The following is a 14,549-nucleotide window of genomic DNA, read 5'->3' as shown; positions in this document are numbered from 1 at the left end:
TTGGAGACCTTAAATCAACTATTTTGGAAGCAAACTTTAAAACTTTCTATAGGACATAGTAAACATGAAGACCACGAATAAAGAGCTAGGAAGCTACCATTCTTTACTTGAACTTAAACCAGGTACTTCTAGGAAGCATTGGGAATGAGAAAAATATAAATGGTTATAAGTTCAGATGATGGTTGACATTATAAGCAAGACTAACTCCTTCGAAGGAGCATCAAAGCTAACTCAGCAAAGTGGCAACCAAAACAGCCTTCAAAATCCAGCCAAAGAATGGAGAAAAGCTTCAGACAGCACTAACAAAACCTTTGGAGGTAAATTCTAGTCTTCGGAAAAGCGTAAAATTGCTTTCATGCGAATCTCAAAAACAGAAGCAGAGAGTGGGGAAATTTACTAAAGAGAAAAAATAATATAAAAGTCTGCCCATGGAGTGAGTCCTTAATAATAAAGAGAGTCAGATCAAGCCTCTAGGTGAACAGTTGGCTAGAGATGAGCAATTGGGCTGCTGTTCTTGAGGAAGACAGCATGGATTGTGCAATCATGAAATTGGATATAATGGACACATCAGAAAATGGAGACTTTTTAATTGGTGAAGCCAAAGGATTGTTGATTTACGGGGACTGAGTTTAGTACCGGTTTACAAACTCTTGAGGAACACAAGCGTACACAAAATTAACTGCAGAGGCTAAGATAATCCATGCACTTAAAAACCATTTGAAAAATTTCCAACCAAGAAAGCTTTGCTATATTCAGAAAACACTCAGAAAGGGAGAGGCAACAATTCCTGCAGAAATATCATTGGGGCACCTGGGTGGCTCAGTTGGTTGAGCGTCCAAGTCAGCTCAGATCACGATCTCATGGCTCGTGAGTTCGAGCCCCGCTGACCGCTCAGAGCCTGGAGCCTGCTTGGAATTCTGTGTCTCCCTCTCTCTCTGCCCCTCCCCTGCTTGTGCTCTCTCTCTCTCTCTCTCTCTCTCTCTCAAGAATAAATAAAAACATTAAAAATTTTAAAAAAATATCATATACTTCTTGAACTTAATCAATAAAAGGAAATATGGTTTTATACAGTGTCCAATTTAGAGATAATTTATTCCATTTGAGGTGGAGGAGAATTATTCCAAACCACCCAAAAACATCAGTGATGCATATGAACAGTTACACACTTCAAAATTCAATCAAAAATGCTTCAGAACATTTTTTTTAAAAATCACTGGGTATTATTAAAACCCTCGTATTCCCAGGAGACAAAAGCTCATGTTACTGATATAAAAGCTCTGTTCGCTCAGAGAAACATCAATAACTTAACAAAGCAAATGCACACATGACACAAAAACTGAATGAGGAAGAAATTAAAGGTTTGGAAACCTGCCCTTCCATTATTTGTTTTCCAGAAAAAGTGCGTTTGGCAGAGGCCTGAGGCCACAGGCAGGAATCTTCCAGATGCCAGATCCCTGAAGAAGGAGGAGCATGTGACTGGGACGGTGAGAAAATGAAAAGATCCATGCCCAGTATCCACCACCAATACCCCCAAGCTTCCTCCCATCTGGCTAACTCCATCTTGAGTCAGCAAGTTCTCCAGAAGAGCCAGACAGGGTTGTGTAATTAAAATAGTGATCCTAACAGGAAAGCCTATAAAGAATTGAATAAAACAGGAATGAATAGTCTGGAAAGAAGATGTCAGGAAAACAGGCAAAAAATAATAATAATAATAGCCTTCAAATATCTGAAATTTAAGATGGCCAACACTTAGTCCCTATCTTCAGAACATTACAATCTATGGTACCATGAATTTTCAAACACCTAGAACTATCCACAAGCATGATGCACCACTGTTCCAGGAGATCTTTGTCCAGATTTCCCTTTATAGGCCTTCAGATCTTCACAAGACATTTAATAATTATTCCTCTCTTAGGAAATTAGGTAGAAATAAACCATCATGGTTAACAGTACTTATTCACAAGAAAATCAGACTATAATCTTTCTCACAAAGATAAAAGCACAAATTAATCATGCAACACTGGATGCAATACCAAAGCCTTAGGAAATATTTATCTTTAAATTATACAAGCTTGTTGTCTAATGTGTTTCTTAAAAATATTTAGGCTTACCTCATATGAGGTACCTGGGTCATGACTGACCCTCACCACTGGAAATCATTTCAAGCTCCAGAGACATTATCAAAGGGCCGAACTGGACCTCCCCTCCCCCCATGATCCACAAGTGCAGGGGGCAAATCTCCAAAAGATAAAGGATTCAGATCTAATCAAGCATGTGAAGAAAATTCTTACCAGCAGAGGCCAACCATGTTATAGAACTATCTCTATATACTATAGCATGTATTTGAGTAGAAAATCACCGGACAATAGAATCTTTGGCTTACCTCTCTGGCCAAAAAATGTTTGCCTCTTTCCACATCTAAAAAGAACTCAGTGGGCCTAGTACTGGGAGGAGAACCCACTAATTACGGCTACATACTACTGCCACCATTCTGTCACAGCAACCTCCCTATCACTACCTAGCGTGCAGAATTAAGCAGGTAAAACGTTCTGAAGTGATCTTTGCATACGATGATGACTTGGATTGGATAGCCTCTCGTGATCTCATGAAATCTTCCTTTCCTTCTTTATTAGCTTATAGGTTTTTCTACTTCCGGTTGGCCCACTATGATTGGATTTTTTCTGAGATGTCTTTTACCCTAGAAACTTGTATCTTTCCCCTTCAATTATTACTAATTTAATTCTTACACCTTTCCATTTTCTCATGTGGAACTTCGGTTTTACTTCTCAGAAGAATGAGTCCATTTGAATAACATACTAATCCCAAGTTAAACACTATCTCTCTACATAAGTTAAATAAAAATTAGGCAAAGGTTAAAATGGTATCTTTAAATATATTATGGACGTACTTTCAATGACTACCCATAAAATGTGTCCATAGGTGGTTGATTTATAACCTTGAGTCACAGCCTTTTATTCTGTGGCAGTCAAATGCAAAAATACACATGAATGAAAGCTCATAAAAAAAAAAAAAAGTTTGCCTCAGAGATAACACCATCTTGGGGAACGTTGGAGGTGGTCATTGAGAGGACATGACTGTAGGCTGACATGTGAGCTGGACCCAGACATTTGGAGCATCCTAACCCTCTCCCCTGTCCTTGGAATGTACATTTTCTCCATTATCCCCACACTAGGAACCATATCAAGGATGCAGCCTTGAGAGAGTAATGTGTTGCCTCAACCCTACTTGCCTTATAATCTCTATTATACAAAATCATATAACAGTGATTTTTAGGAAACTGTATAAAAAAGAACAAAATTAGTGCCTTACCAGAAATAATGCAGGCTACTATTTTAATTTGCCTTTCAATTCATGTGAAAGAATATCATTGAGATACCTAAAAACATATGATTAATTTATTATGCTTTAATTCTACAGATGCAGATAAATGTGAATGTGTATAGAGGAAGTGATGAGGTATTAGTTATCTCAATAACATACTTTAATTAGAGTGCACTAGTGTGTACAATTCACCTTAAACTCAATTTTGATAGGTATTAAAATTGAATTGAATAGCTATTCTAAAGTAATTTGAATGCAACCAGCTGAATCTCTACTAATAGTGCATAGGTAAGAGATGTGAAAAACTGATTATCTATTTAAAAATACAAATTAGGACTTTTACTGTTGGAAATTATGTTTCTAAACCCTTACAGACTTTAAAAAAAAAAAAAAAAAAGCTTTTTGTGGTAGTAATTCCTAAGATGGCAACGTAGGAGGCTCTTGAATCCCCTTCTCCCGCAGATGCACCAAATGTACAACTACCCATAGAGAAATTTCCTCTGAAAGAAATCCAGAAACTAGCTGAGCACATTGGGTGAATGAGAAAATACCTACACTGAAAAAGGAAAGGCTGAGACACACACTTATCATAAATCCCACTTTCAGCAAGGCGCCATACAATCCAGAGAGAAACCCCAACTCCCAACTGTGAAAACAAAGCATACCAAAATTTATGAGATCCAACAAAAGCAGTGCTAGCTAGTAAGTTTATAGTGATAAGTACCTATATTAAGGGCAGTGGGGTGGGAGGGGGAGTCATAAATAAACAACCTCATTTTACACCTCAAGAAACTAGAGGGAAAAGAGAATAAACTAAGCCGAAAGTTACCAGGAGAAATAACAAAGATCAAAGCAGAAATAAATGAAATGGAAACCAAGCAAACAATAGAAAATATCAATGATGTTAAGAGCTGACTTTGGAAAAGATAAAAAAAAATGTACAAATCTTTAGCTAGACAAAGAAAAAAATACAGACTCAAATAAATAAAATTATAAGTCAAAGAGGACACATTACAACTGACACCATAGAAATACTAAGGGTCATAGAGACGGCTATGAACAATTATATGCAAACAAACAGGATAACCTAAAATAAACAGGTAAATTCCTAGAAACATAGAACCTATCAAAACAAAATTATGAAAAAAATAGAAAATCTGAACAGACCAGTATTAAGTAAGGAGACTGAATCGGTAATTTAAAAATTAAGAAAGAAAAACAAAAAGCCCAGGACTAAATGTTTTCACTGATGAATTCTATCAAATATTTAAATAAAAATGTGATTTTGTCATTTATATGTCAATAAAGTTAAAAAAAAAAACCATTTCGTTTCTAAAATTGTATAGAATCAATGTGCAGTTGAGTTTCTTAGTAATATTTGCTCCACTTAGAAGATGTTGAGCCACTGAAATTAACATAGGTTCTGGGTTCTTTTAATAAGTTAAAATATTAAATTATATTAATAAATAATATGCTATGTGTAATTAATAGCAAAAAATAAAGTGTTATTTTATAAAATAAACAAATGATTTCCTCATAAGAAACCATTTGATCACTAAATGATTTCTAAACATTAGGAATGATTATGAAATGATTTTTATATATTATTAATTAACATCAATTAATATTAAGAGCACATTATAGTGTTGTATAAAGTTTTATGAAAATTCCAGTTTTTTTCCTCATTCAAGGAAAATCTTTACAATTATTTGCTTACATTAAATGACAATTTATAATATTTTTTTCAACTCTATTCCACATTAGGAAAGGTATGTTTGCTTTAGGAGCATTTAAAACACCACAGAAATCAACAAAGCATTCATAAATAATAATTATTTATTGTGATAAATAATTAGTAGTGATTATAGTAGTGATAAGAATTAGTAGGATTTAAACATTTAACATGTATAAGACACTAATCGAAGTGTGAAAGCTCATTTTATGGTGAGAACTCTATGAGGTAGGTATTATTGCCCCATTTCACCACAGAGGAGACTAAGGAAAGGAGAGATTAAATAATCAAATGCCCAAACTCATAGCCAGTAAGTGGCAGAGCACCTGTGAAATCCAGTCTGACAGTAGAGCCAGCGCGTTTAATATCTACACTTTGCTGGCTCTCTGTTAATGCTTTATTAAATTAAGTATTGTCTTAATCCCCAGAATAATTATAAAATGAAAATACCCTATTGTAAATTAAATTTTGTTTCCCTAACGGCTTATTAAACAGGAGAGACTCATGATTTTCCTCAGGAAACTGGTAACATTTTTTTTCCAGTTGAAATTCATCCAACAGAAATATGATACAGCTGATACCTCTATGGATTTCTTAAAGTGAAAATATGTATTTATTGAGGACTAGACTTGGAAGTCCTAGATCTCAGAGGTTGCTTTGGGAATGTGAGAAAGTCATTATTTGCTGGCTCTCCAGTAATTTATTTTGAATTTGTTAAATTCATTGATGTGTGAACTGGTTATCGAAGCTTGATAAACAGCTTATAAATCACTTTGAAGTTGGCAGAAATAAATATTAATGAGTCAATTTTCAAGGAATTTAAAGTCAGTAGTATCTCCTTTTTCTGTTGCCATAAGTTAAAAAAGAGAATCTCAGTTGTTTTATTTAGAAAAGGATCTAACAACTTATTAGTAATGATTGATGTTTCTCAAGATAGTCCTAAGACTACTGATTATATCAAATCAAATGATTTGCCTAAAAGAAAAGAATGTTCTTTATAAATTCACCACAGAGTTTCATATGACAAAAGTTTTGTTTAAAACTTCTTTATAAAACACAAGTACAGTGATGATTCTCACTCTTTGAGATTCTAAAGTAACCTGCTTCCCCGAGGTTGGCTCAAGGCTGGACTTAGAATAAGCAAAGAAATAAAGCAAGCATTTCGGGTACTGGTGTCTACCAATGTCAGAGCCTTACCGACATTTTCCCACTTGAACCATTTCTACCTTCTCCACACAGGACAAAACAGAATCAAAGGGTTTTAGTAGCTGTCCCAGGCCACATGACCAGTGAATAGCAAAGTCAGGACTTAAAAACAGGTTTATCGAAGTATGAGCCTGTGTTAGTTTAGTGTTTGAAATAGGAAAAATAGACAATTTTCTAAGTGATAGATTTTAAGGATACAGAAAGGCCCTCCAGTTTTCAAAACAGATAGTAAAAGGAATCTTAGAAACCTAATTACTTATGTATATTAGAAAACTCTGGCCCTTTGAGATTACATGGCATGCTCTCAAATTAATATCAAATCTGGACTTGATTTCAGAGCTCTTGTGCCTGTTTTCCCTTCTGGAGATACTCAATATCATAATACTAATATTTGCTTCCTGGATCTAAAGGTTTATTTCCCACAATTATGAAATACTTGAAACCTTAGAAGTCTCACTTTGAGTTGGTTTATTATATCCCTTCCAAAAGTTCTAATACTTATCTGATCTCCAGAAAGGGACAGATTGAAGAAAGATCTGGACCAGTGCATATGGTTGGGAACCTTGTTTACTATATAAAAACATCCAGCTGGGGGCGCCTGGGTGGCTCAGTCGGTTAAGCGGCCGACTTTGGCTCAGGTCACGATCTCACAGTCCGTGAGTTCGAGCCCCGTGTCGGGCTCTGTGCTGACCGCTCAGAGCCTGGAGCCTGTTTCAGATTCTGTGTCTCCCTCTCTCTCTGACCCTCCCCCGTTCATGCTCTGTCTCTGTCTCAAAAATAAATAAACGTTAAAAAAAAAATTTAAAAACATCCAGCTGAATAAATCAGGAAGCAGGAGTTGAAGTCCAGCTCACTTTCTACCCGCCAAGCCACACAATGGTGTGGCATCCACCTAAAGAGGGCACCATGTCTAATCTGCAAAAGGGGACCTTACAGGCTCACACAGGCCCTGCAAAGAAAGGGGGAGTTACGTGATTGGGCACAAAGTTAAGAAGAAAGGGGGAGGAGGTGATTGGGCACAAAGATTTTCAGATACAATGTCTATCAGAAATTGATTAAGAAAACCAACTTCCAATGCTAATGATTAGGATGTTTATTAACTTGATAAATTAGTGCCACAATGGGGAGAGGTCTTCTTTCAGCACCGAGGAGTATAATTTTGTTTCAGGAGAAATGATTTAGGATAAACATCAGCAACATGTCCTACTTCACTGTATGGGATATGAGAATGTTACTAAGGAGCCTGTGAATATGTAAGAAAATGGCTCTACAGAAGGTGGGAAAAATAGAAAACTCTTGTGTCCTTTTTACTTGATGATTTTATTTCAAAAACTTCCTAAAATCTTCTTGGAATAAAACACCATGATGTTGCATATACCACATTTTCAAAAATCATTACACCATCACTGTGACAGATTCTGAAGAGTTTCTGAAGAAACACTTCTGAACGTTAAGCTGTCAAGTTTTCATTTAATGAAAATATAATTGGCATGTCTATTTTAGTGTTGAAAACCTTTGAAATGCTAACAATAACTACCCATTTTTTTTTAGTAAAAGGCACCATTCTAGGTAGTTTGCATACATATTGCCTATCTTCCCAAAAAAGAATGCTCTAAAAGTTATGTGCTACTATTCTCTTTTTATCAATGAGGAAACAGGCTCAAAGAGTCTAAGGCATCTGAGAATTACTGGCAGAATGCAGATTCAAATCCATGTGGGTCCCCATTTTAAACCTGAGTCCTCTCTACCTCACTGAACTAATCCTATGAGAAGGCTTCTACTTAGAGAGAAAGGGGAAAGTAGCTAACCAATATTTTACTGTAAGATATAAAAAATATATTTTTTTTGAGAGAGAGAGAGAGAGAGAAAGAAAGAACAAAAGAGGAGGGGCAGAGAGAGAGAGGGAGAGAGAGAATCCCAAGCAGGCTCTGTACTGTCAGCACAGAGCCCAGTGCAAGGCTTGATACCATGAACTGGAGATCATGACCTGAGCTGAAATGAAGAGTTTAACAATCAACTGAGCCACCCAGGTGCCCCAATAAAAAATAAATCTTGAATCAAATATGGAAGCCCACACAATTTCCTACTAACTAATGTATTAACTCATTAAGTTGCCATAATTAAAAAAAAATAATGTTTATTTTTGAGAGAGACAGAGACAGAATGTGAATGGGTTGGGGCAGAGAGAGAGGGAGGCACAGAATCCAAAGCAGGCTCCAGGCTCCGAGCTGTCAGCACAGAGCTTGACATGGGGCTCGAACTCACAAGCTGTGAGATCATGACCTGAGCCAAAGTCAGACGCTCACTGACTGAGCCACCCAGGCACCCCAAGTTGCCATAATTTTAAAGTACATAATAATGTGCTTATAGTCACTTAATTTTATGTATGTGGCCAACCCTCGAGTTCTAAGAAATCAGTCAGGGAGTGTGGAGTGGCTGCTTACCTGCTCCGATAACTTTTGTGCATCCAGGTGAGCCTGCATCACGGCATCATTAACAAGCAAGTGGAAGTTCAGGAGCACATGTTCAATGTCGTATGTTCCATGCATGGCATCCGACAGCTCTCCCAATGACCGGATGTAGGCATGCCAGTGTGGATTCAGCTCTGCCATGTGTGCCAAGCAGCCTCTCATGACGTTGAGGCAGTACCCCATGCAAGGCTTGCTGAGAGTCAGGCCCTGGCAGTGAGGGCAGTACTGCATCCTCAGGACGGCTCTGCTGCACTCTCTGGAGAAGTGTAAATGGTCTGTGGTATTGATGACTTCAATGCCCAGATTCAGTGCCTGCAGAAATGTGCGGCTAGGCAGCAGCGATCTCCCCATCTGCCCCATCACTCTTTGGGGAATATTACCAAAGGGACTAACATCCCGGCGAGCCATCCGGATGCATTCTGAGTATTCCAGGGAACTGTCCGTCACACCAGGGCTAATGAGGTGATTGTAGACCAGAGGGAAAAGACCGTCAAAGAATCTGTTTACAAATTCTTCAGGATGAACATCTGCGCCAAACAAATAGAGCCCCACATCAGTGAAGAACTCCTGAACTGAAGCTGTAGCCTCTAAGGCCATATTTCTGTAGCTGTTGCAGAAGAAGATACTGGTGTAATTCTCTGCTTGTCTGATGAGATTTTCGAGGGTTTCTGTAACAAGAGCAGAGGTAAAACATGGAAAGGCTTAGTATCCACGCTGAAACTGTCCATCCGTCTGCTCCAGACAGTAGCATCCTAACCAACTTAAGGACCCAAATGGGAAAATCCTCAGCCTACTGAACCCAATTTAGTGCTCCAAGGATAAAGGTTGGTCAACAGTGGGCATCACACACACCATGCAAGTTTTATGAGATGTATTTCCTAAAGTCAAATGTATAGAAATCAAAAAGTGTTGAAACCAAAAAGAAGTGACGATATGGTGATTTCCCACTTACTTTATTTCATGGTCATCCACCACCCACCAATGGCAGAAGAAAAGCGTCGATGAGAAGATTATTTCCAACCATGGGTTCATTGTTTATAAAAGACTGACGGTAGATGCTTGATTCACCACCTACTGTACTTTTACGCTTTTTCAATTTTTTTTTTTCCAGAATGAAAGCTAGTAGATTATACACTAGTTACTGCATTAGAATTCCTACCAGGTTCAAATGAAAAAGAAAGCAAAATATTTCATGATTAAACAATGCCCTAACTGGCAAACCTTGTTAAGTAGTAGGCGAGTCATGAGTTCTATTAGTTGACAAAAATAATCGTGTGACCATCTTCTGAACACTGTTTTGTTGTTCTCATCATCTGATCTCCAAAGACTTAACTGTGGGACATTTTATTTTCTCACTTAAGTAACTGATGCTCCCAAATCAATTTCTCCACAGAAATAGAGAATAATTTATCCACAAATTAAGGAAGGTTGTAGTAATCGGTAAGCAAGAGTTATATTTCAAAATGATAGCTTTAGGCAGCAGTTGAACACCTTGGCTATTCTAGTAATTACATTTTATAATTAGCCTAATTATAATAAATAATGATGCTGGACTGTTATCAATACATAATTAATTGTAAAATACATCAATAAAATTATCTCCCATAACCCCAATCTCATCTTTATTTTTAATTAGGTTGTAAAAGACCACACAATGATTCAGTAATCAGACCATTGAATATATTATAAAAGGAGATGGAACGACAGTAGAATAAAAATGAAATAATAAAAAGCAGAAGTGCAGTGAGAGCCACTAATGAAGTGGAACTGTGTCATGAATATGCCATCGTTTCCTAAAAACAAATAAACAACAACAAACCAAACCAAACACCTTTACGAAAAGCACCAAGAGGTAAAATACAGCCCCATGTATTCTGATTCTGTTCTGAGACCAATTAATGTTGGGTCTCAAACTTTAGTGGGATATATCAAGATGCCTGCTATGGACTGAATGTTTGTTCACCCCTCCCCCAAATTAATATGTTGAAATCTAATCTCCAACGTGGATGACATTTGGAAGTGAGGCTTTCAGGAGGTGATTAGGTTCATGAATCGTGAAGCCCTCATGAATGGGATTGGTGCCTCTATAAAAGAGACTCCAGAGAGCTCCTTTGCTCCTTCTGCTATGTGAGGACACAGAAGATGACCATCCATGAACCAGGAAGTAGGTTCTCACCAGACAATGAATCTGCCAGCACTATGATCTGGGACTTCCTAGTCTCCAAAACTACGAGAAATAAATGTTTGTTGTTTATAAGGCACCCAGTCTATGGTATTCTGTGACAGCAGCCTGAATTAAAATAAAACAGCATGTGCCCTACCATGAAAGGCAGAAGTTTTTAAAGGTGGCTGTCACTCTGTTGCAACACAGAGGATTACAGACTTTAGTCTGTGAAGGAGAAGGTCTCCTGTGTTACCATGGCATCCCCGGTGCTCTCTAGAATGTAGGCTGCATACTATGTATTCAACAAAAGTATGAGCAATTGAAGGCTTCAAGTGAGATTAGCTGTTTTACCAAGTGAGATCACCTGATCACCTAGGCTGGGTGAGGAAAATACAGATTGCCATGTCTCTGCACTAGGGTTTACAACCCAGTAGGTCTGTTTGGGTTTGGGAATCTCCCTTTAACAAGCAGCCCCCATGATTCTGTCAACCAAACCAGTTTTGGAAAAACTGCCCTCACAGATAATCTATAAAATGTTTGCTCTGCTTTGATAGAGTGGTTCAGCAAGCATTCCATCGAAACAGTCTCACCCCACAGCTGCGACGTCAGCCACTGCACTCTGCTTTCACAGACCCTCAAGAGTGCATGTGGAAAGTGAGTTAAACCTGTGGCTGAAATAAAATAAAACTGCTAAGCTTATATTTTTCTCAATAATATAGGCTCACATCTCTCAGCAAATTATGTGTGGCCAAAAATTATGAGGTAGATTGAAAATGAGTTTATTTGCCAGTAATGGTTAAATAGCAATGTTTGCCATTTTTTTAAAGATAAGTGTAAATTTAAAGAGACCAAAACCACAGGCACGATTACTTACTTTCCGCCAGTTTTTCTAAGGTGCATGCTATAGACCTGTTTGTGCAACTGATACTTGCCACACAATTCTCAGTGCAATAAAGGTTGAAAGCTACCCCAGGAAATACAAATGTTCCATCTGATTTCTGCCAACTCTAAGTGGTGTACAAACACACAATTTTTTAAAGTAAAAAATAAAAGGTTTCTTTAAAAATTTGAGCCCCAGTAATCTATAACTTACTATGATTCAGGGGTATATGAAATTTGTCTTTTCAACTGCTATAACAAATAGGTTTTGCAAATTAATTTATTCTGTGAAAACAATATTAAAAATAATATATTTAATATTTACATTTTCTTTTTTTATTTTATTTCAGAATAGTTTTTCTCTGATCTAGATTTTTATTTTTTTTAATTTTTTGTAATTTTTTTAATGTTTCTTTATTCTTGAGAGAGAGACAGACAGACTGCGAGTGGGGGACAGGCAGAGAGAGAGGGAGACACAGAATCCAAAGCAGGCTCCAGACTCTGACCTGACAGCACAGAGCCCAATGTGGGGCTCGAGCTCATGAATCATGAGATCATGACCTGAGCCAAAGTCAGAGGTTTAATTGACTGAGCCAACCAGGCACCCCTGATCTAGATTTTTAAAACAAAATATAATGGAATGTATTAAAATGTTAGGAACCCTATCATGGTAACATTTTAAAACTTTATGTTGTAAAAATTAAAATTTTAGTTTTCATAACTACGTATTGTTTTTGCTAATCCTTGAATAAGAGAAGACATGTGCTCAAATATCAACATTCTGATTATTTCCTGAATATCTAAACACAAAATAGCTTTTTTAAATGAACTTATTCTGTAATATTTTTTAAATGTTTTATTTATTTTTGAGACAGAGAGAGAGCATGAGCAGGGAAGGGGCAGAGAGAGAGGGAGACACAGAATCTGAGGCAGGCTCCAGGCTCTGAGCTGTCAGCACAGAGCCTGATGCGGGGCTCAAGCTCACAGACTGTGAGATCATGACCTGAGCCAAAGTCTGACGCTCAGCCGACTGAGCCACCCAGGCGCCCCTGTAATATTTTTTTGGTATGCTACTAACTCATCACGATTAAAGATTTTACTTTCAATCTGTGTTAAATCTCATATTGACACATTCCAGTTAGCTGAACCTTAAACATGTGTTAGTATTTTTTTTAAGTTTGTTTATTTATTTTGAGAAAGAGAGAGCCAGCGGGGGGTGGGGGGGTGGGCAGAGAGACCGAGAAAGAGAAAACCCCAAAGAGACCCTGCACTGGCAGTGCAGAGCCCAAAGCACGGCTCTATCCGAAGAACCATGAGACCGTGATCCGAGCCAAGATCAAGAGTTTGATGCTTAACTGACTGAGCCACCCAGGTGTCCCCATATGTTAGTATTTTTCAATGTATACATTTGTGATCCTAAATATTTTTTAAATCCAATCAATGATGAAAATGTAAACAATTGTTCTGTATACATTTGAATTAGGGATAAACATACTTTTGTGAGTTTTTTATCCTAATATAAAATGTTAATATATAAACAATTATATCAGAAACTGAATAATCTAGAAGCCAATCCACTTGATGACTGTGTTAATCTTTTTTTAAAAAGTTGGTAAAATCAGAAGTTGAATTTATGAAAATTAGTTGTTTGTATTAACTCTGAATTTACAAACCCATCACTTTGTTGTCTTACTGTGTTTGTCATAGAGTTGAGTGTTTCCATTTTATGGAATCGGTATTATGATTTTAACAAGAATTTAAACTTGTCAAAAGAATTGTCAAATAACCCAAATATTGTGGTTCTGCAAAATAATAATCCACATATAAAATCGGTGTTTACAAATCCAAGGGATTTGTATATATTATTCATCATCTCTACTTCATTATTAAAGAATTCATCATCTCTACTTCATTATTAAAGAGAAACTATACAGTTCTTTCATTACAAAGTTTTAATAAGTAAAACATAGCACTCACCTAAGCTATACAAATAACAGTTTTCTTTTGATATGCCAAAAATTATAACACATGTTGAAAATAATTAAACATTTGCTAGGACTTCCTTAAGGAATTTAGGAAACAGACTAGAAAAAAAAAATCTTTTTGTTGTTTTTCATTGAGAATTTCAATAAGCTCTTCCTCTCAGTGGTATCACATCAAGTCTACCAAGGCATAAAACTTCCAGCTTTCCTTTCCATGCCTAAGTGTGGTAGGTTCAATAAGAAAATGCAATCTAATTAGCGATTGAATAAAAAATGTAATTTCTCCCGGCTTTATGAGAGAATTAATTTATGCATCATCTCATTAAGTAGAAAGCGAAGTTGGAATACATGAAGTTTATGTGAATCCACTTCAATTTTCAACATTAACATTCTATGAAAATTTAATAACAAAACACCTATGAGAAGAAACTTACATCAACTTTCTTCAGCCCACATACCCTTTAGAGACATTTTATAGTACATACAAATGATTACTGACACTTAAACCAAGGGTTTAAACTTAAATGCAACTAGTGGAGATAAAACAAGGTGATATCGATTTAAAATTAAACTTGACAAATTGCTAAATCAGTGAAGACTTATATGCAGGTAGATTTTTACAATGGAAGAAACAATATTTATAGGGCTTTTATTGCTTTAATGATAAAGAGGATTTCAAAATGTAATGATCGCGAAATTACTGTTATACTAACCTCCCCTGCATGACATGAACAGACATTTTATGACCCTTTTCATATTTTTATTATTTTATT

At 36.6% G+C, this 14,549-nt stretch overlaps 1 protein-coding gene across 1 annotated transcript in view; it reads right to left on the bottom strand.

Annotated features, from left to right (window-relative positions):
* The window catches only part of GPC5 (glypican 5), a 1,411,748-nt gene that overhangs the window by 1,121,853 nt on the left and 275,346 nt on the right, over positions 1-14,549 (bottom strand). The window contains exon 3 of the mRNA XM_045480577.1: positions 8,725-9,419. Within this exon, the coding sequence (XP_045336533.1) occupies positions 8,725-9,419 (695 nt within the window). The remainder of the gene's footprint in view (positions 1-8,724; positions 9,420-14,549) is intronic.

Source organism: Leopardus geoffroyi, chromosome A1 (genome assembly GCF_018350155.1).
Source record: "Leopardus geoffroyi isolate Oge1 chromosome A1, O.geoffroyi_Oge1_pat1.0, whole genome shotgun sequence".
NCBI lineage: Eukaryota > Metazoa > Chordata > Mammalia > Carnivora > Felidae > Leopardus > Leopardus geoffroyi.
Note: the sequence above shows the minus strand (reverse complement) of the source record. Positions and strands in the feature narration are given on the sequence as shown.